The 22,173-nt window shown below is 43.8% G+C and overlaps 1 protein-coding gene across 2 annotated transcripts in view; it reads left to right on the top strand.

Moving 5' to 3' along the window:
• The window catches only part of SYT8 (synaptotagmin 8), a 259,634-nt gene that overhangs the window by 178,355 nt on the left and 59,106 nt on the right, over positions 1 to 22,173 (top strand). For both annotated transcript variants that reach the window (XM_078682752.1, XM_078682751.1), the window contains exon 5: positions 17,394 to 17,561. In XM_078682752.1, coding sequence (XP_078538878.1) covers positions 17,394 to 17,561 — 168 coding nt within the window. The remainder of the gene's footprint in view (positions 1 to 17,393; positions 17,562 to 22,173) is intronic.

Here is a 22,173-nt window from a genome sequence, read left to right as displayed (position 1 = left end):
CAGATTCTATCCTATGTCATTGCTGACATCATACATTCTAAATTCAGATGCAAGTCTTTACATATCTTTCCCCTTTTAATATATTAACAAACTAAAATATATAAGAATAATAAAAAAGTTACATTAATAATAGCAAATGTGAACTTGAACACTGACTAACAAGCATAGCAACAAGAATCAATAAATTAAACCTGGATTTTGCAAATATCGCCCATACTTCTAGTGGTTCCAATTTCTAAAACCACCACATTGCGCTTGACTTCTCTCACTCTGTAAGGAATGGAATATTTACTCTGACACTTACAAACAAACCCTTTTAACTTGACAACCACCCAATCTCTAGGTTCAACACAACACCGCTTCCCACTTTTTTTTTTATTATAAAACATCACATTTTTAATTTGCGACCTTAGAACATTCCCCTGGATCGCCGCTCGATCAACTTTTACATTAGTTACCACACCCTTAAGCCACTCTGGACACTCCTTTACTCCAGGGTTTCTTCCTTTTATCTGAAGTTTGAAGAACAACAGAAGATGAGCTGTAGCTGTTGGAGATGCTGTGATTTTCTTACTGATCAATAAATACCATTTGAACTTGAAGAACAAGTGTATGCAGATCTTTACACTGGCGAAGAGGTGAATGGGCAAACTATTGATCACAAGAAACAAAAGGAGAAACTCCCATCACAGAATGAGGACTAGTCCTATGCGTCCACATCATTCTTCTCAACTCAATTTTCCATGGAAGATGATTAGCAATGGATAATTGTATACTGAAGGAAGAAGAATATATGAGGATTTTCCGGAATTGTCTTTAGGCATGGGTGATGGGCAACCAAATAATGTATACGAAATGTTAATGCAAATGCTTGATATTCAGTTAACACATAAGACATATTTAGTGTTAGAACGGCATAAGTTATTTTCTAGAATACAAAAGCGAGATGAAGATATAGCATCTTATGTTGCTACTCTGAGGGGTTTGTCACTGTCATGTCAATTTGAGAAATTTACTTATTCCTTGATCAGGGATCAAATAGTTAGGTGCACAAATAACAAGAGAATAAAAGAAAGATTGTTAATGAAAGATCCTAATTTAGATGAAACTATCAAAATTGCAAAAAGAATGGATCACACAGCAATATGGTTAAAAGAAATTGATGATTCTAGTAGTGATAAAAAAAGAGGCTGTTGTTGCTGAAGTAGGAATGGTGCATAACAAAGAAAGAAATATTATGAAAGGAACATCAGAATCTAAACCAAAAAGTGACATCCAGAATAAACAAACTAGTGGTGATTAGAGAGCGATAAAATGTTTTCGATGCTGTGCTCCGGGGCATATCGCATCCAGTACAAAGTGTGGTGCAAGTGGTTCAATTTGTAGGTAGTGTGGAAAGAGAGGCCATCTTGCAAAAATGTGTAAAACGAAAATGGACTTTGGAAATATCAAGCGGATTCAACAAGTGGAATCACAAATGGATGATTCATGTGATGATGTCCAAGAATTGATTTCCACAGTAGAAATTGTTTCAGTGGTAGATGCTGATGTGCAAGATGGAGGGGGCGTGAAAAGTCATACTCATAATGAATGGGGTTAATGTTGAAAGTACTGATAACTTGGAGAAACCTCATTGTCAAGTATCTCTTGAGGGGGTGTCAGTACGAGTTTTAGCAGATTCTGGTAGCCTGTTTACCTTAATATCAAAAAATGTGTATGAAAATAGTTGGGACATTAATTTGTTACTCAAATCTGACATAAAAGCAGTAGGATATGCTGGAAGGAGATTTGAAATTCTGGGAATGAGATGGTTAACCATTGATTTCAAGGGTGTGAAATTGTATGGTAGAGTATATATTACTGATTATGTCTCCAATCTGTTAGGTTGGCGTCATCAACGTGATTTAGGAATAATCATCAATCCTAATGCCTGTGAACCTGTGATGCTAGCTGAGCGTGAAGAAGTGAAAGAAATTGATGTTACTGATTGTGAAAGTCTTGTGGAAAAATATCCAGATGTATTTTCGGATAAGTTAGGATTATTAAAAGGTTTCTCACATAAAATCATATTGAAAGAAGGATCAGCACCTGTAGTACATAAGGTGAGGAATGTCCCTAATGCCATGAGAAATCTTTTAAAAGTGAAATTGGACAAGTTGTTGGAACAACAAATTATCGAACCTATCGGAGCTTCCGATTGGTTGGCGCCAAATGTAGAAGCACCCAAGGCTGAAGGTAAAATTTGTTTATGTATTGATCTTCACGATCTAAATAAAGCTATCTGGATGGATAGGCAACCGCTTCCTAATATATCTGAGATGTTGACAATCAATGGAGGAGGAGTTGTATTCAGTGTTCTGGATATGTCGTCCGCTTATCATCAGGTGGACTTACATACACAGTCAAGATATCCAACATCTTTTGTGACTCCACTAGGTGCCTTCCGTTACAAGAGAATGCCATTCGGGCTAGCCTCGGCATCTGCAGTGTTCCAAAGGATAATGAAAAATATTTTTGGATATCTCAGTCATGTGTTATGTTTTCAAGACGATATATTGATTATTGGAAAAGATTTTAATGAACATGACACATTGTTTGATGAAGTGATGTTGAGGTTACGTAGACATGGTATGAGAGTAAGGAAGGAAAAGTGTCAAATTAGGAAGAGTGAAGTGACTTATCTTGGTCACACTATACGTGCTAAAGGGTTAACTCCAAAGAAAAGTATTGTGACTGCAATAGAGAAGGCGGATAGACCACATACCAAGGATGAATTAAAATCATTCTTGGGTTTAGCAGAATACTGTGCTAAATTCATAAAGGGATTCACTGAAATTGTGGAACCACTAAGAAAATTATTAAAGAAAGGGGTTGAATTTGTGTGGAGCTTGCAGTGTGAGAGTGCATTTCTGCATATAAAGAAGGATATTTGTCATGCTTCAACACTAGGATATTTTGATATTCCAGCAAGAACATATGTCACAACAGATGCTAGCAAAGTGGGAATTGGTGCTGTTCTCACACAAGTTAAAGATGGTGTTGAGAATATAATTGGTTTCGCATCTAGGAGACTGCAAGGAGCAGAATCTACATATTTCGTAATTGAAAGGGAGGCTTTAGCTTGTTGTTGGGGAATCAATAGATTCAGGTTCTATGTATGGGGAATTCCTTTCAAATTAAGGACGGATCACAAACCATTAACATTTATCTTTAAAGGAGGGAGAGGATTGGAAGGAAATGTCACGCCACGCATATCTAGATGGTTGTTATCAGTGATGGACTATAACTTTGAGGTTGAATTTGTGAAAGGTAGTAAAAATGTTGTTGCAGATTTTTTATCGAGAACACCTGAAAATGATGATGATAAAATTGAAGAAATAGCCAGAGATTAAGTGTTTGTCAATGGCGAGATGGCCATAATCGCTGAGGAGTGGATGGTTGCAAGAGAAGAGGATGTTGGAATGGATGAGGTAGAGGAAAAGATTCTACATGGTTGGAATGAAATTTGTGAAATGAATGCTGAATTACGTGAATATTTTAAAGTTAAGGAAGAGCTAAGTATAATGGATTAAGAAGTTGATGAGAAGGAATCAACTTGTCCTCCTAAAGGTATTCGTTCAGGGATTCTCAATGTTGTCCATGAAGGCATTTGGGGCGTGGTATGGTGAAGAGGAAAGTCAGGCAATCATACCGGTGGCCTGGGATAGATCGTGATGTTGAGGAAAAAGTCAAGAATTGTCCAATATATGCTAATAGTGATAAAACTAAGATTGTTAGGGAGCCTCCATTGGACGTTGTGACTTTTCCAGAGAAGCCTTGGGAAAAGTTAGCCATCAATTTCCTAGGACCCGTATCTAAGTTGGGATCAAACAGCAGATTCATTTTAATCTTAGTAGATTATCATACAAAATGGTTTATGTTTAAGGATGTGAGTGAAGTGAAAACTTCAAACATCATTGAGTTTTTGGAGGAAGCTTTTGTGGAGGAAGAAATACCCAAGAAAATTGTGTCAGACAATGGAACACAGTTTGTTTCTAGACAAATGAAAGATTATTTATCTGGAATGGTAATAGAGCATGATAAGGTGGCTCTTTTCCGACCTCAAGCCAATGGGTTGGTAGAGAGAATAAATGCACTGGTGATGGATAATATACAATTATCCATTGGAAATCATCTTCCTGGAAAAGTGAGTTGAGAAGAATGATGTGGATGCATAGGACTAGTCCTCATTCTGTGACGGGAGTTTCTCCTTTTGTTTCTTGTGATCAATAGTTCGCCTCTTCACCTCGTCTCCAATGTAAAGATCTGCATACACTTGTTCTTCAAGTTCAAATGGTATTTATTGATCAGTAAGAAAATTACAGCATCTCCAGCAGCTACAGCTCATCTTCTGTTGTTCTTCAAGCTCCAGGTTCTATCCTATGTCATTGCTGACATCATACATTCTAAAATCAGATGCAAGTCTTTACACTAACATTAGTTATTTTATTAAATGCTTTAGATTTCACAGGAGGGTCTCCATCAGCCGGCCAATTAATCAATGTACTGGTACAGTTATAACTCGGAGGGACCGTCAAGGGGGAGCAGGAAGTCTGGAAGCACATGCTTCAGAATATGAGCATTAACTGTGTGCTCCTAAGAGCTGACATTACGCTTATCTGTCCCACACCCACCCCACACACAGCCAAACATGCACACAGCCACACACACACAGCCACACACACACAACCACACACACACACACACACACAACCACACACATACAACCACAAACACAACACACACAACCACACACACACACAAACACAATACACACAACACCACGAACACAACCACACACACACATAACCACACACATAACCACATACACAACCACACATACAACCACACATACAACCACACACAACCACACAAAGAGCCAACCGTCAGTGCACACTTTCACCTAGCACTGACACAAGCAGTCATCAGTGCACGCTTTTACCGGGCACAAACACCACCAGCTGTCAATGCACGCTTTCACCGGACACAAACACTACCAGCCGTTAGTACACTCTCCCACCAGGCACACACCACCAGTCGTCAGTGCGCATTTTCACCAGGCATACACGCACCACCAGCCGTCAGTGCATTCTTTCACCAGGCACACACACACCACCAGCCGTCAGTGCACGCTTTCACCATGCACACACATACCACCAGCCGTCAGTGCACACTATCACCAAGCACACACACACCACCAGCCATCAGTGCACGCTTTCACCAAGCACACACACACACCACCAGCCGTCAGTGCACGCATTCATCAGACACACACCACCAGCCATCAGTGCACGCTTTCACCAGCCACACACACCATCAGCCATCAGTGCACGCTTCCACCAAGCACACACACCACCATCCTGCATTGCACACTTCCACCAGGCACACACACTACCAGCCATCAGTGCACAATTTCTACAGACACATCAATTGTTAATGCATCCACAATTAACTATTGTAACAATAGCAGGATGGCGCACTTTACTTTTAAACATATTCATTTAAAGCCCAGCATGCCACCATTACTACAAAAATAAATACTATTTTTTTTGGCCTACAATTTATAGACTTTTGTTGCAATTGGTGTTGCAATATTTAGCAAGGCAATAGCTCAAACTTAACTAATGCGAGACCTTTTGCATTGTAAATGCTTGTTTGCCTCTTTACTAGGGGTCTTTTTATGGCTCCACCCACATAGAATATTTCGCTAAAGTCCTGGATGGATAGTAACTCTGTGAGGATGAGAGCATTTTGAAGGACAGAGGTAGTAGGAGGAAAATATCCTCTAGCAGGTCAATGTGGCATACACTGTTCACTTTAGAGGTGAAGGAAAGGTCCCGGAGAACACCTAGGTTTTGTAATATGAAAATACTGTTTAGAGCTGAACCAATGCAATGAAGTAAGGTGAAAAGGGGATGCGAGGGGTCCAATGGGTCCACGTGTATGATCTCAGTCTTCTGGTTCTTCAGACTGACCTAATTTTTAATCATCTAGTATTGGATTTGCTGCAACATTATCTACCTTGCGATGAGTCTCAAATCCCTCTTGATGGGCGAGACAGATCTGTGGGGGCAAAATCCATGTTATTACTGCAGTCCAATGATCCTGCATCCTAGTCTTTTACAAGAATACATTGGCATTAACAACTCATCTGGTCAGGGACTCTACTCTCCACCCCAGCAGCTCCGCTGTTGTGCCGTTGCCGCTACCCCCTACACCTCCCTGAGAAGGTAGGTGTTCGAGGCCCTCCTCCACCCCCAGGCTCCTGCTTTCGCCTCATCCCTGCTGGTCCAGTGGGAGAGCTTTTGCTCTTCTGCTGGTCCGTTGTTGTCTGTCTTTGTGCCAGTTTTCTGTCTTTTGTTATTGTGCCTTTGTAATTTTTATTTTGTCTTTCTGTTTATTTTGCCTTTTTTCATTTTTTGCTTGTACCTGTGCTGTTGTTTGTGTCCTCCGTGCCCGTTTCGCCACCCCTTCCCGCCACTGCTGACCCGGTGGTCCCTCCTTCCTGCCGGTTCCCGCTCCAGCCTCCCAGCTGCGCTTCCCTCCCCTTCCCTATTTAATGGGCACCGCTGCTCGGGTGTGTGAACAAGACCTCTGCCCTCCTGGTCAGAGACTCTACTCTCCGTCCCAGCAGCTCCGCAGTTGTGCCACTGCCGCTGCCCCCTACACCTCTCTGAGAAGGCATTTGTTCGAGGCCCTACTTCAGCTGTAGGGTCCTGCCTGCGCTTCATCCCTGGTGGTCCAGTGGGGGAGCCTTGCTCTACTGCTGGTCCGCTGTTGTCTGTCTTTGTGCCCGTTTTCTATCTTTCGTCTATCTTTTTGCTAGTGTGCCGTTGTAATTTTTATTTTCTGTCTTTCTGTGTATTTTTCCTGTTATAATTTTTTGCTGGTACCTGTGCCATTGTTTGTGTCTGCCATGCCCGTTTGGTGCCCTTTCCTGCTGCTGCTGCCCCCGTGGCCCCTTCCCCCTCCCGGTTTCCGGTCCCGTCTCCCAGCTGCGCTTCCCTCTCCTTTCCCTATTTAATGGCAGCCGCTGTGTAGCTGTGGGGCAGACGAGTGCAGCGGGCGCGCCATTGGAGTGCCAAAGGCAAGCCCATCTGCGCCCGTCTGCTACCCGATCACGACTAGTGCCAGGGACCCTGGTTCTTCGACCACCCACCGCTACAACTCAGCTGACCTTCACGCACTCAACCTCGGAAGGAACAACAACTGCCAAGCTGTCTATGCCGAACACCACCCACTGCCAGTTCTCTTGCCGACAAACCTTCACCATCCTCCGCACCCCCACGCCGCCGTCCTCACGCCAGACACCAGCACCCCCGAAGCCCTGAGGTGCATCCTCCTCAACGTGCACAGGTAGGAGTCTGAAGCGGACACCCACTCTCTCTTTTCTCCCCCCGCTTCCTGCACAAGTGTACAAAGGGCGTGTTTCTCTTTCGCCATTACACTGGTTTCTTTTTGGAAGAGGCTAATGAGGACAAAGAAAATCTTTTTTTTTTTTTTTTTTTTTTAAACGTGCACTCCCTGCACAGACATGCTGTAGAGATATGGGACCTCCTCGACATCCTCTTGCCAGACGTCGCCTTCATGAAAACCTGGACCAACCCCACCTCCGGCCCTGACATCGCCACGCCGTCCCTGACAGATACACGATCCAGAGGAAGGACCGCCCAATCCGCCCAGGACGAGGAACTCCATTGCACACAAAAGCTGCCTCTGACTCACCACCTCCAGCACGTGCAACTCCCCATCCACCACCGAACAACTCCATTTCCAGATCCAGACCAGCCCCAGAATGACTCTACTTGACACCCTCGCCTACAGACCCCCGAACCTCAAACCCCGTTAACCACTACCATCACCGACCTCATCGTGCCCTACACCATCGCCTCCATGGACTAAATATTCATCAGAGACCTCAACTTCCACCTCGACAACCGCAGCAACCTCAACTCCGCCACCGTCATGGACCACCTCGCCAACCTCGGTTTGAAACAGCTCGTCACCACCCACAGGCACAAGGCAGGACATACCCTCGACCCCATCTTCGCAGGAGATAACAACATCCACTTCAGCCACACCATGCAACACCCCTGGACGGACCAACACTGCGTACACTTCTCTTTGACAAAGCCACCATCTCCAAACCTACACCACACCCTCCTCGAAGGAACTGAAGCAAGGTCACTGAGGAGCACCTCAACTTCACCCTCATCCATGATCCTCCACCACCTCGACAAACGCCAACAACGCAGCCAACTAACATCACAGATGGATCACCAACTGCGCAGGCAAGCTCACCCCCTCCGCAACCCCAACAGACAGCGCCCCTGGAAGGACACCTGGTTCACCGCCGACCTCCAAGTATCCAGACGCACCTGCAAACGTCCCGAGAAGCTATTGAGAAACAGCAAAACCTCAGAAGGCAGTACCATCTACAAGAACGCCATAACGGTATACCACTAACTCATTGGATCCAACAAAAAGACCTTCATCTGAAACAAAATCAACGTCAACACCAGCAACTCGAAGGAACTCTATAGCATCATTCAGGAATTCACCAAGCCCCCCAGTAAAGCCACGGACACCTTACCCTCCCAGGACTTCTGCAACAAACTGGGCTCCTACTTTCACCTGAAAATAAGATCCCTCTACGAGAACGTCAACAAACAGACTCTGGACACTGAACGCATTCCTTCCCCAAGCAACAATAGCCAGCCTACTATCACCTCCTGAACCCCAGTCACCACAAAGACACCCCATCGACCATGAAAGGCATCTATTCAGGAGCCCCCATGGAGCCCTGACCTCCGCACAGCTTCCACTGAGCCACCGCTGACAAAGCCCCTGAGCTACGACACACCATCAACGCCACCTTCGAAGCAGGCACATTCCCCGATGACTGGAAACAAGCAGAAGTCGAGCTCCTCCTCTACAAGCCCTCAGCAGATCCGACAGACCTCAAGAACTACTGACCCATCTCTCTCCTCCTTTTCACGGCCAAAGTCACAGAGAATGCCCAACTAATGAACTTCATCGAAGAGAACTCCATCCTAGACCTCTCCCAATCTGGATTCCGCAGCAACCACAGCACTGAGACTGTCTTACTCGCTGCCACAGATGGCATCCGCACCCTCCCCGACCAAGGCCCTGATCCTGCTTGACCTCTCTGCAGCCTTCAACACCGTCTCCCACTGAACCCTCACTGCCAGACTCCTCGAAGCCGGTATACAGGGAGCCGCTCTCGAAAAGCTCCGCTCCTTCCACACCGGCATAACCCAAAGAATCAGACTCACGCCCCTCATCTCCAAACCCACAGAGATCGACTGCAGAGTGCTCCAGAAATCGTCGCTCAGCCCCAAGCTCTTCAACATCTACATGGCCCCCTCGCCGCCATCGTCAGACAGCATGGACTCCGAACAGTATCCTACGCCGATAACACCCAACTCATCCTCTCCCTCACCAAGGACCCCCTCACCACCAGACTCACCTTCCAAGAAAGAATGATGGACATATCATCCTGGATGAGCAGCAGCTGCCTGAAGCTCAACTCAGGGAAGACAGAAGTCCTCGGACCCTCCCTCTCTGCATGGGACAACACCTGGTGGCCCACCGCCCTCAGCAATCCCCTAATCCCCAAGGACTACGCCCGGAACCTCAACATCATACTCGACTCCTCCCTCACCATGACCCAACAGATCAGCTCCGTCGCCTCCACCTGCTTCAACACCCTCCACATCCTTTGCAAGACCTTCAAATGGATCCCCCCGAAACCAGAAGACCGTCACCCATGCACTCATAACCAGCAGACTGGACTATGGAAACGATCTCAATGCCGGAATCAACAAATCCCTGCTCTGCAAGCTCCAGACCAAACAGAACACCGCAGCCAAACTTGTCCTCGGCATCCCTTCGACATGAACACATCCCCCAACACCTGCGAGAACTCTACTGGCTCCCCATCGAGAAGAGAGTAACCTTCATGATACTCACCCACGTCTACAAAAGCTTCCACAACACCGGACCCCAACATCTCAATGAAAGAGTCTCCTTCCACGTCCCCAAGAGAAACCTCTGATCCGCCGACCTTGCCCTCGCCGAAACCCCTGCGCATCTGCAGAGCCAGAACGGGTGGACGAGCCTTCTCCTACATCGTGCAAAGACCTGTAACGAGCTCCCTATCAACATCAGACGCGCCCCCATTCTGCACACTTTCAGGAAGAGACTCAAGACCTGGCTTTTTGGCTGACCCGGAGTTGCCCCCATCCCTCCAGCACCTTGAGACCCCACGGGTGAGTAGCACGCTTCACAATTCCCTGAATGAATGAACAACCCTACCCTATATATATACAATTTCCATGGTTAAATATTCTTACAGAATAGTTCCATTTCCTGCTAAGCTCCAAAAGGAAGGAGACACACATGTGAAGCTTCATTGAAGCAAAAGGTGTGTAAATATATGCGCAAATTACTAAAATGACCGTGATGCATTATGACTTGGGAATATGAGCGATTGTGATGTAACATAGGTAATGTGATCTATACAGCTACGAGGTCCATAGCATTATTAGAGACCATAGAGACAAAGGATTTTTAAATGCACATTACACACCAACGAGAAGTTGATTCTGGGTTTTGGCAGTGGAGTCACAATAGATGATTTTGGATGCATATCTCTGCATCGTTTGCATGCATATGTTAGTTAAAGTGATGGAGTCTGTTATGTGAGTGCTACAGCTTTCATGGGAAAGACAGTGCACACAGTCAGACATGTTGTTGGGCGACACACTCAGCACAGGGTTAGGCAACCTCTTCACCTAGAGCACACTGGTGTTTCTGTGCTTGCCCAGAAGGGTGTTCTGCAAGCTGCACGGAGCATGAAGGTAGCAAAGCAGGAGCGTGATCACAGAATTCAGCGCTTAGCAAATGATGTCCAACTTGGACTTCTTGATTGTGAGTCAAACTAACACGATGATTTTCAGGAAGGGGACATGGATAAGCCTTATATCCTGCTTATTCCAAGATGTTTGTCAGTCCAGAGAATTCTATCAGAAGTTCCCAATTCAAGGGGGAGTATAGTATTTTCCTGTGATGTCAGTTCCTGCTTACATCTTATATAAAGCGGCACTTACAAGTGATGGATGCATGGCAATACATATGCTCCCATATTTTGAGTTGCATTCTTTTCACCTTGCTACTATTTCTGTTCCTGATTTTTGTTTTTGCTTCTTGTATTATTGACTTCGACTGAATTTATTGCTGGATATTCTCCTTGGCTCTTTCCTCTTCTCTGTTGTGAGGGGGGTTTAGTGCCTGGCTAGTAACATCTGTATTTATTTTCATCTTCAATCAAGAGCTACTAGATTGCCAAGGAGGTATTTTAATTTTTGTGTTTCTTTTAATACTATTTGTGACCCTCTTAAGGAGACACTTAAGTGCAGTATGGAACCGTGGCTACTGGGAGGAGTAGCCCTGTCCTCGGGCAATCAAGAGGAGGGTTCAACAGAGCTTCTCAGCATCCAGTCAATGACAGGACCCAGGGTTTGTGCCAGCTGGACATCTAGATGTCAATGAGGCCTGGAGAGAAGGTGGACCCTTGAGGCACTCCTTAATTGATGGCACTGAGAACAATTATACTAACATGTGATGCTAGACAGTCAATTAAAGATTTATGGTGAATGGTGCAATAGGTTGAAAAGGTGTTGATGTTGTTGAGATCGTATATGTTCAGATGAACATAAAGGGCATAATATTAAAACCTACATTCGTTGACGAGAAGTCCTTTAGCATGGAGTCATATGTTCCTGCTTTGTGTAGGGTGATAAGAAGTTCTTCCATGCTCCTTTACTCCAGCTCTGACACGCCTGAGTGATTATTTGAAAAACAAATGTGCCACCCCTTTTCAATCTCTCGCACAGTGTGGGTGCAGGATGGCAAACCACATTAGGGCATTAGGGTCTCTGACTGGCATAGTTCTGTGAAGCTGTATGGTGGATGCTGCCCTATCTCGCTTATTTTTAAGTTGTCTAGTATGCCCAACAGTCTTGGCACTTCTGTTGCGCACAGCAGACACCGTTGTAAGTAAACATAGGGAGTTCTGTAACTTCTTCACTGTGGCTCCATTACTTGTGAGAAATAATGATGAGTGACAGGTATATTATTATATTATATTAAATAACTGTGGACTTTATAAATGTGTTATGCACCTAAAAGCAGAAACACTCATTGTGAATTTCTAAATACAGAACTCAACTACACATGTAAATTCTAACCTACAACCTAATATTCTTTTAAAATAAATTATTTAATTTAAAAACTGAAAGAATGTATTCAAGTTAAAATATGCAAATTACACTTCCCTTGATATTTTCTGCTTTGGATTAGCCTGTGTTCACTGAACTTCTGTCAACTACTGAACTCCAAGACCTTAAAACTTGCTATAATTCTCCAAATAGCCTTATCACAGAGATGAGCTCCTGAAAAGGTAATTTTACTGCTGAGTGAATAGTCTTTGAAAACTTTCTTGTAAATGCTCTGCAGGAAAGGCTTTTAGCTTGCTCTTCGACTGAACACTGCCTCGAATCAGCTCTGGCTACAACTGTAACTCTCAACTTCCCAGTTGTTTTGAATTTTGGGATTTCTATGAGGCTTAGTACTCAATGTTCATGTCACTAGTTCTGGAATTTGAGGCCATTCAGATTGAGGATGAAAGATAGGAGCTTTTATATTTCAATGTAAAACATACTCAACTTCTAAACCACTGAAGAAATTGAAGTACAGAGATTATTTGGCTTGGAACACCAAAAGGACTCAAATGCTTAACATGTATCAAGTGCCTACCGCCAGGGTTTGTTTCTAGCTCGTTGGAGTAGCTAGAGAAGCCCAGTGAAGCCTTTGTGGCTTGACTCAGCTGAGAGCAGCAGAACTCCAAAAGTGTCAGGGGATATTTTAAGGATGGTACGAGTCAGTATAGGGAAGAGAGAGGTTCAGTAAGGTAGATATTTACAATGGGGCTGAGTTCAGGAAGTACTTGGGTCAATATGGTTATGACGTCAGACTAGGCTACGCTGATTATGGAGTCCTAGGTTGTATTTGGCCATCTACCAGATCTACTTCACAAGGGGCTAAAACGAATGCCCTTAGTTGGGGATGCAGAAAGTGACTCCTGATGAGTGGGGGTAAGAGGTAAAGTTTGGGGAGATTTTAGCTGTAAGCAGGACCCAGTGGTCCATGAGCATTTCTACATGATATGGAGGGGCTACCTTAATGCTGCTACAATGGATACAGTGGCAGCAAAAGTCAGTAGTTTGCTTCAGCAGCACCCATGGTGGGGTCGTTTGAGTGACTGAAATGGAGGAGGAGACAAGAACATCCACAAAGACATGGTTAAAGGTAGTGGCAGTCTAATCCCATGGTCAAATATTTACAAGGAAAACTAAGGCTATAACGAGAAAACTACATCAAACAATGCTATTGTATTTATTTTCTAAAATTCCCCTATGCTTAGGAAGCAAAGAAGTTGAAATATGTGACGTATTTGTCTTCCTCACACACTTCTCTCTTTGATTACACTCCAGGAGTCCTGATGTCAGGGTGTCCATCTCCCTCACGCATCTCCAAGTCTGCATGCATTTCTGTGTCCTGATGCAAGAGTACCTTCATCCTCACATACTGATATTTCAGCACCTTTGCATGTTTGTGCACTTAATAGCACACTTGTGCTTGCTTGCATTCAATTACCGGGAATAGAGCACGCTTCCATTATGTGATTCATTTAATTCAGCTGGGCAGTTAAAAAATAAAGACTCGGGCTATTCACAAACTGCATTTTGTAATAAATGTAGTACTTCTAACATACTGCAAAATGCTATTCAAAAACCTTTATACAAAGGTCTCTGCTTCGGCCTGCCCTGTCTTTTCTGTGCAGAGATCTCCACCCTTACTGCAGAGATCTCCGCACACGTATATGCCTACGCTTTAGCAGAAAATGTGGGAGGGACAGGGGTGTGGCTGGAAAATGGGAAATTATTACTACAAAATTGTAGGGGTTAAGGAAGGATTTAGGAGGGGGTTACTGTGGTTCAAGGAGGGGTTCAGGAAGAGACATTCACCCACCCACAAAAGAGTAAGCCCATCCCATTGCTATTCATAAACTGCACTCTATAGTTACTACCGCTATAAAGGACCCACAACAGTCGTAAATGTACTCCAGCTGAGACTTGAAATACGTTCAGCACCACACATGGCCAATCTCTGATACTGCAACAACATCTCATAGAAAATAATGGAGGAGGGACTTAAAATAGAACTCCATGGAAAATAATGCTAAAACTAATTAATTTATTTAAACTTTAAAGAAAATATGTCTTTAATTTAATGTCAGTAGTATATCCAAATAAATAATATTTTAACATGGCATTTTGAAATTTAAAAATAAATGTAACTATTTAAATAAATAAATACATTATTTTAAATCAATTCTATGCATAACTATTAGTATACTTTACTTATAATAAATAAATATAAACATTTTACTTTAAGTTAGTATTTTTAGAATAAATCTTTAGAAAGTAATGTGTTTAAAAAATAAAATATTTAATAGTGCTTTGGTATTTTTTATTTTACATTTAAAATAAATAAATGAAATTTGTTTACATTAATATGTAACATAAACATTTTTTTACTCCTTTTTTAGTTTAATACATTTTTTATAATTTCCATTTACGTTACCATAGGTAAATCCCCATCCCAGTGGCAGAAACCTCTCCCTATCTCCTTCTTAGAGTGAAAAGTTATTAGTAGTAACTTTACAATTGTAGATTAGGCTCCACCCTTGAATTCATGGGGTGGAGACATCTAAGTCTATACATTGCAGTAACTTTACACAGCCTCAGCATACTATCCTATGCCAGCAACACCCAGTTCATCCTCTCCCTCACCAAGGACCCCACGACCACCAGACTCAACTTTCAAGAAGGGATGCAGGACGTTGCATCCTGGATGAGCAACAGCTGCCTGAAGCTCAACAAGGAGAAGATGGAAGTCCTCATACTCTGAACCACCCTGTCAGCATGGGATAGACCTGGTGTCCCACCGCCCTCGAAAGCCCTCCAACCCCCACAGACCAAGCCAGAAACCTCAACATCATACTCAACTTCTCCCTCTCCATGAACAAGCAGATCAACGCCGTTGCTTCCAGCTGCTTCAACACCCTCCGCATTCTCCAAAAGACCTTCAAAGGGTTCCCCCTGAGTCAAGGAAAATGGTCACCCGGACTCATAACAAGCAGACTGGACTACGGAAAAGCTCTCTATGCCGGTATCAACAAGTCCCTACTCTGCAAGCTCCAGATGATACAGAACACCACAGCTAGACTCGTTCTCTGCATCCCCTGACACAAACACATCAGCCGACACCGACAGAACCTCCACTGGATCCCCGTCGACAAAAGAGTCACGTTCAAGATACTCACCCATGCCTACAAATGCCTACATAACACAGGACCCCAATACCTCAATGAGAGAATCACCTTCCAACAGAAACCTTCGCTCCTCCAACCTCGCCCTTGCCGGAACCCCGAGCATCTGCATAGCCAGAACAGGGGGAAGAGCCTTCTCCTACATCACAGCCAAGACCTGGAACGAGTTCCCTATCAACATCAGATATGCCCCTTCCCTGAACTCCTTCAGGAAGGCTCTCAAGACCTGGCTCTTCGTCTGAACAGAACTGCGGCTCTCCCCACCTCTCCCTCCCCCACAGCGCCTTGAGACCCTCACGGGTGAGTGGTGCGCTTACAATTCCCTGATTGACTAATTGATGAATTGACAAAACAAGTAAAGTTACTAAAAAGCATGAGTAGATTTACATGTATATATCTAGTGATGTATACTTTTCCTCATGTGCAGATTTATTTTTGTGAATCGGCCCCTTACTGGCAAGTGCTAAGCGCCAATTAAAATTAATGAGTCCCGCTGTCAATACCTGCAGTGTTGCCAGTCGTAGATAATAGCTGTCACATTGACTTCACTTCCTCGGACCCAGTTATTCCTTCCAGCATTTTTGTAGTGTTTCTATACACTTTCTAGTGGCATGAACATCAACAGGCAATTTTAAACATTTTGAAAACTTGTGGAGGGATAGGAAATGGAAACTGAATATCAAATAAGAAGAGAACATAGTGCTACTTGATACATTATCGGAGTGACAGGTGCTCTCACGGCTAAACTACTTAACCCACAAGGACCATAAGTTATATTGAATCTATAGATTGTGTGGAGTCACCCGTGTGTGGACGTTAAACACTTAGCTGCTTGGAATTCATTTTTATTCATGCCCTCTTTTGTTTTCACTATATATACCACGTCCACATCCTTTGACCGCAAATTAATTAAAAATATGTCAGTAAGATTGTAAGAAGAGAGTTGAGGTAGAAATCTTCATTTATTTTTTAGTTCATCCTGCCATGAAATGTAGGGCAACTGAGTATCAGACATACATACCAGGGAGAAAACCTTTGCACAAAAGAGAATGGGAAACAGAATCATGTTGTAAGATACCCCATAACCAGTTAAATAATCACAGACAAGCATACAAGGAATAAAACCGTGATTTAGAAGTGATGGGGATCGTGAGTATATGATTATCACTTGTAAAACCGGCAGACCAGGGAGAAACCCTGCTATAAGAGAAAAAGTGAAATAGGATCATACTAATAGAATAGAGTATGGTCACAGATGAGTTGATGAGGGTGAGGGACACAGTGCACCCAGGGTCCAACTTATAGTGGGCAACTCATCCTTGGACTGGCTGGTACCACCCATATCGGTAACTCAGGGGGTGGGGAAAATCAAGCCCATTTTCTTGCCACTTGTAATGAAGGCCAATGTGTTTTCTACCTCTGTGTGAAAGAGAGACAGAGTAGAAAACATATTTGCCATAAATGATGGCAATTTGTTTATTTGCACCACAAATACGGACAACAGAACTGGAGCAAACTGAACCCAACCCTTGCTTTTATGCATTAGCATGAGCACTTTGGGGGCGGCGGGGGACTGCATGATCACATAAACCTGTGGCTACTTTGCAATGTACGTCCTGTTTGTTCATTTGCTGAAGAGTAGGACCACATACGAGGTGTGCCTGGGCTTACCCACATTCTGGGCCATAGCCAAAGATAGTCAAGTTATGGTGATACCGGCTATGAAAAATATGTTCTTGTGTAATATATGTGGAATAAGGCAGGGTTTCTTCATGTGTGTTGAGTCTGGTATGTAGTTTAGCTTGTAGAGTACTTGCCCTCATGTTTTCGTATAGGTTGTTTTCTTGAATGTCCTTCTTTTCTGATCTTGTTCTAGCTCATGGTGTCAGTGAAGGAGGCCCGGGACCTGATGGCCATGGACAACTCTGGCACCTCTGACCCCTATGCCATCGTCTACCTCACTTCCGACATAAAGAAAAAGTTTGAGACCAAGGTGCACCGGAAAACGCTGAACCCAGTCTTCAATGAGAGCTTCATCTTCCCGGTAAGGCTGCTGTGACTGGAGGCAAAAACACAGAGTGTCTTGACTGTGATCTCAGTTTCCAATTTCAAAGCAGGCAGGAGTAATCAACGGGACAAAAACGTGTGAAAATGTTGTGCGAGTCTTATAATGTTCCAGGGATAAGGCCAATACAATTACAGGGTTCTCTCTTGTGACTGAAACGTTTCAGATGCTGATAGATCTGGATTGGCTAGCAAGACAGAGCGAGCCTGTCTTGAACATTGCCAGAGGTGTGGCACCGCGGCCAGGGTGACTGACGCTGCACCATGTGATTCTGGGCAATAGCTTGCTTAATCTTCCCGACGGCCCCCAGCGCCGGGATGCCTTCGGGTAGCTGTTCGCGCTTTACAAATACTGGATATATATATATTTTACAGAATAACATACCTCACAGATCACATGCCAAAATGGAATTAGAGAAGGAATACACATCGTTCCAATGCTATTTATATGCATAATATTATTGAACAAATATAAGTTAATCACACTGTTGAGGAGGCAGTGATCTCACCATAGAATTCTGTTAATGGTGTGGTATTGTATTGTATAACAAACCTATATAGCGCGTGCTGTCACCCAAAGGGTATCCTGGTGCTTTGACTCCAAAATCACAACACAAGCAAGGGAGGATCAGACATCTCTAGGAAAGAGTATGCAAATGGCATCACATCTAAACAGGTTGGACCAGGAAGCTTTCATGAAAGACATCCTAACACCAACCAGGAATGAGGCAGTCAAAAAGATTCTATTCAAACCTAATAAAGAAATGACAGACTCTTCCTCTTTTTACCCAATATGCTACACGCCATGTGACACATAAATATTTCCTCGTCTGAGACAGAAGGTTGGGTAAATCAATGTCCATTATTATCCACCACAGCAGCTACGTAATGTAACACAACATTTTGCCTGTGAAGACAACAGGTCATCTCAAGCTTCCGGCTATCTTAGATGCTGAAAAAGCATTTCACTCACTTATCAGAGTTAGTACATACGTCCAAGCAGGATTGGATTCCGCATGGCATGCTTCAGATGCAAACACTCTGAAATAGCCCAATGCTCAAGAAAACAAACAACACATCACGCTCCATTTATATTCACAAGGTCAACAACACTAAAAGACAAAAAGCAAGCGTGGTGTTCTATTTAGCTGTACCACAAGCACTATCACCGCCTTGTGTACTTCTGAGTAAGGAACTGCCACCCAAAACAGCTTGATTGCACATTCAATTCTTCACTGTTATCCTTCATCACATATTCCTCCACAGCACAGAAGTGTAGATTAGTGAATCTCAAGTGGTTTTGCAGCATCCTGTTTCTATCCATTAATTATTGGCCACAATTAAGGCTTAATACTCCAGAAAGGCCTGCTCCTTATATGATCTACTTGTAAGTCCATCTACCTCTCGTGGACTAAAATGTTCGCCACATTTTCTACAATCTTGTTTTTGAGATTATCATGCCAGCTTCAGAGGCATGTTTGAAATCTTCCATAGCTATCTGGCAAGGACCTACTTCCAAAGTATGTTTACCAGTGTTTGTATGTGCAACTGACCATTCATCCTACTCATTAGCTCTATTGCCTTTGTTGAATTTAGAGACAATGACCAAATGCCTTCTAAATGGTTTTCCTCCAATGAGTGTGCCATGGGTACTTCAGACTCCACTATTCCGTCCCTCATTAGTACACAGTCAGATGCTTCACCAGACTTGTGTGTGTTCTTACAAGTTTTACACGAAATGTAATAGAGAGACTTCTCAATTGGGGGCAGGCAGGCTCAGAGCCTTGATAGATTTCCATATTTACAGCAGCAACTCTCACTTCCACTTTCCTGCACATTGTATTGTATTGTAATTGCATTTATATAGCGCTTACTACCCCATACGAGGCGTCGGAGCGCTTTTTCGGCAAGTAGCACGGTACTCCGGGACCCATAGAGGATTAGTGTTGAATTAGTATAGTCAAACATGCAAGTACATTTTAACACCTCGATCTTTCCTCCTTCACCAAGGCAAGGCTGTTGTACCACACAGACTAAAAATGATCGGTCGCAAACAGGTCTTGTTTTCTTAACTTCCTCTCAGACTCAAATGGCCAACAAGTCTTTCTTCACAAATGTCTGTGTAACTTTGTATTGCCCACCTTAAACCTTAGAGAATAATCATAGGGGCTTCTGGGTACATCCTTCTTCTTTACGCTCACCATTAGAGGATTTCTTTTCGACATTAGCAATGAGTGATAATAAGAGAATTAATCTGAGGCATACATCTCAGCAGCTATAAAAGCCCCCATTTTTAGGTCTTTCACATTATCTACAATGCAATATAAAGAGCAGGTTTTCTGTGAGCCCCTTGCTCAAAACTTTATGGCTTTCTTGTCTATCTTAATTCCCTGCTCCCTATTTGATGACTTTCCACCTATTATTGTGTTTGCTCCATCCTTAGCTTCTTTTTTTCCATTATCTCTTTTTTAGTTTTCATATAGACTTACATTTGAGGTGACTAGAGTTGTGTAATGTACTTTTACGTACATTACATATATTGAAGTTCCATAGTTTCCTTATTGTGATCTTACATCAGTTCGTTTACAGTGTGTGTTTACAATCGTATGGAGGGCGTGTAAATATTTACATATGTGTGTTTGATATCAATCAGGCGATACTAAGTGATCATTGGAACAGCATGAAGAATAAAACCGTATACCCAGCTCATTTCTTCCATGGTGGAATGACATAAGATTCAAGCTGGTGGATAGTGTCTGTTACATAATCATATCTTATAATTCACCGTTACTGTTGAACTCATGAGTCATTCTTCCTTATGAGCCATATCGTGGTGAGCGATGGTCGCTCAAGACATTCGTGCTTTCCTCCCCTGGTTTCTTCACATCAGTCCTAATTAAGAAGACTAGGCTCATTCCATTGCTCAATATGAGGAAACTCAAGTTTTACCTCTCTGATCTCCTGTCACCTAACTACCAAGCCTAATAAACTGTTCCCACTATGGCCATAGCTCTTTCACCCATCTTCACCCTCTGATGTATTATAAAATACATTTTAATTTGCTGAATTTCATATATGAGTGCTGGCAGCTGCACACTTCTTCCAGGCTGTTTTTTTTCCCATCATCTCGCTCCTCACTGCCCGCTGCCATGCCTTGCTATAATAAAATTACTTTTTTTCAGCGGATGGTCATGACAGCTGCCCGGCCACTCTCTTCCCCATCATGTCACTGCTTGTGTCCCCTTCATGTGCCACTATATTTTAATTATTTTTTTCTCGGCAGCTGCACACTGCTGCTGGGTCATTCACTCATGTGCATATTGTTTTTAATTGACTTTTCTATAATGGCCATCCTTCTTAAAGGAGAGGTATATTTTTAAACAAGCATTGGAAATGCAATAGGTCTCGCAGCATTAGAGTTAGTGCTTTTAGAATTGTTTATGGTTTTTTTTTGTAAATCTTTAGCATTTTTGTTTCCTGTAGCTAATGCTAAAGAATTACAAATAAAAAAAGCCATAAACAATTCTAAAAGCTCTAACTCAAATGCTCCGAGACCTATTGCACTGTGTGAGGGTGAGGGGTTGAGGGTGAGTGAGGGTGAGGGTGGGTGAGGGTGAGTGAGGGTGAGTGAGGGTGAGTGAGGGGTTGAGGGTGAGTGAGGGTGAGGGGTTGAGGGGGAGGGGTTGAGGGTGGGTGAGGGGTTGAGGGTGAGTGAGGGGTTGAGGGTGAGTGAGGGGTTGAGGGGGAGGGGTCGAGGGGGAGGGGTTGAGGGTGAGTGAGGGTGAGTGAGTGAGAGTGAGGGGTTGAGGGTGAGTGAGTGAGGGTGAGGGGTTGAGGGTGGGTGAGTGAGGGTGAGGGTTTGAGGGTGAGGGGTTGAGGGTGAGTGAGTGAGGGTGAGGGGTTGAGGGTGAGGGGTTGAGGGTGAGTGAGGTGGAGGGTGGTTGAGTGAGGATGAGTGAGAGTGAGGGTTAGTGAGGGGTTGAGGGTGAGGGATTGAGGGTGAGTGAGTGAGGGTGAGGGGTTGAGGGTGAGTGAGGGTGAGGGAGGGTGAGGGGTTGAGGGTGAGTGAGGATGAGTGAGAGTGAGGGTGAGTGAGGGGTTGAGGGTGAGGGGTTGAGGGTGAGGGTGAGTGAGGGGTTGAGGGTGAGTGAGGGTGAGGGTGAGGGGTTGAGGGGGAGGGGTCGAGGGGGAGGGGTTGAGGGTGAGTGAGGGTGAGTGAGTGAGGGTGAGGGTGAGGGGTTGAGGGGGAGTGAGTGAGGGTGAGGGGTTGAGGGTGGGTGAGTGAGGGTGAGGGTTTGAGGGTGAGGGGTGTCCCCAAACAGAAAGTTCCAAACTTTGCCATTGGCATATTCTAAACCTCACTCTTAAACATTACATACCAACAGTCACTATGCAATGCTGAACAAACCCGGCAATTGGTGAAAACGGCCAACTTTCAAAATCTAGAAAAGTTAATGCCCTGTAACAATTTTGTAAAACCCCGGTCAAAATCGCCCAGAAAACAACCCTGAATAAAAAATAAAACTGACAACTAAATAGATTCCTACTTGCCTCCCTACTGGGTCCATAGACTGACACCAAAGGACATCATC

This window comes from Lissotriton helveticus, chromosome 3_1 (genome assembly GCF_964261635.1).
Source record: "Lissotriton helveticus chromosome 3_1, aLisHel1.1, whole genome shotgun sequence".
Taxonomy (NCBI): domain Eukaryota; kingdom Metazoa; phylum Chordata; class Amphibia; order Caudata; family Salamandridae; genus Lissotriton; species Lissotriton helveticus.
This window is presented reverse-complemented; position numbering and strand designations above follow the sequence as displayed.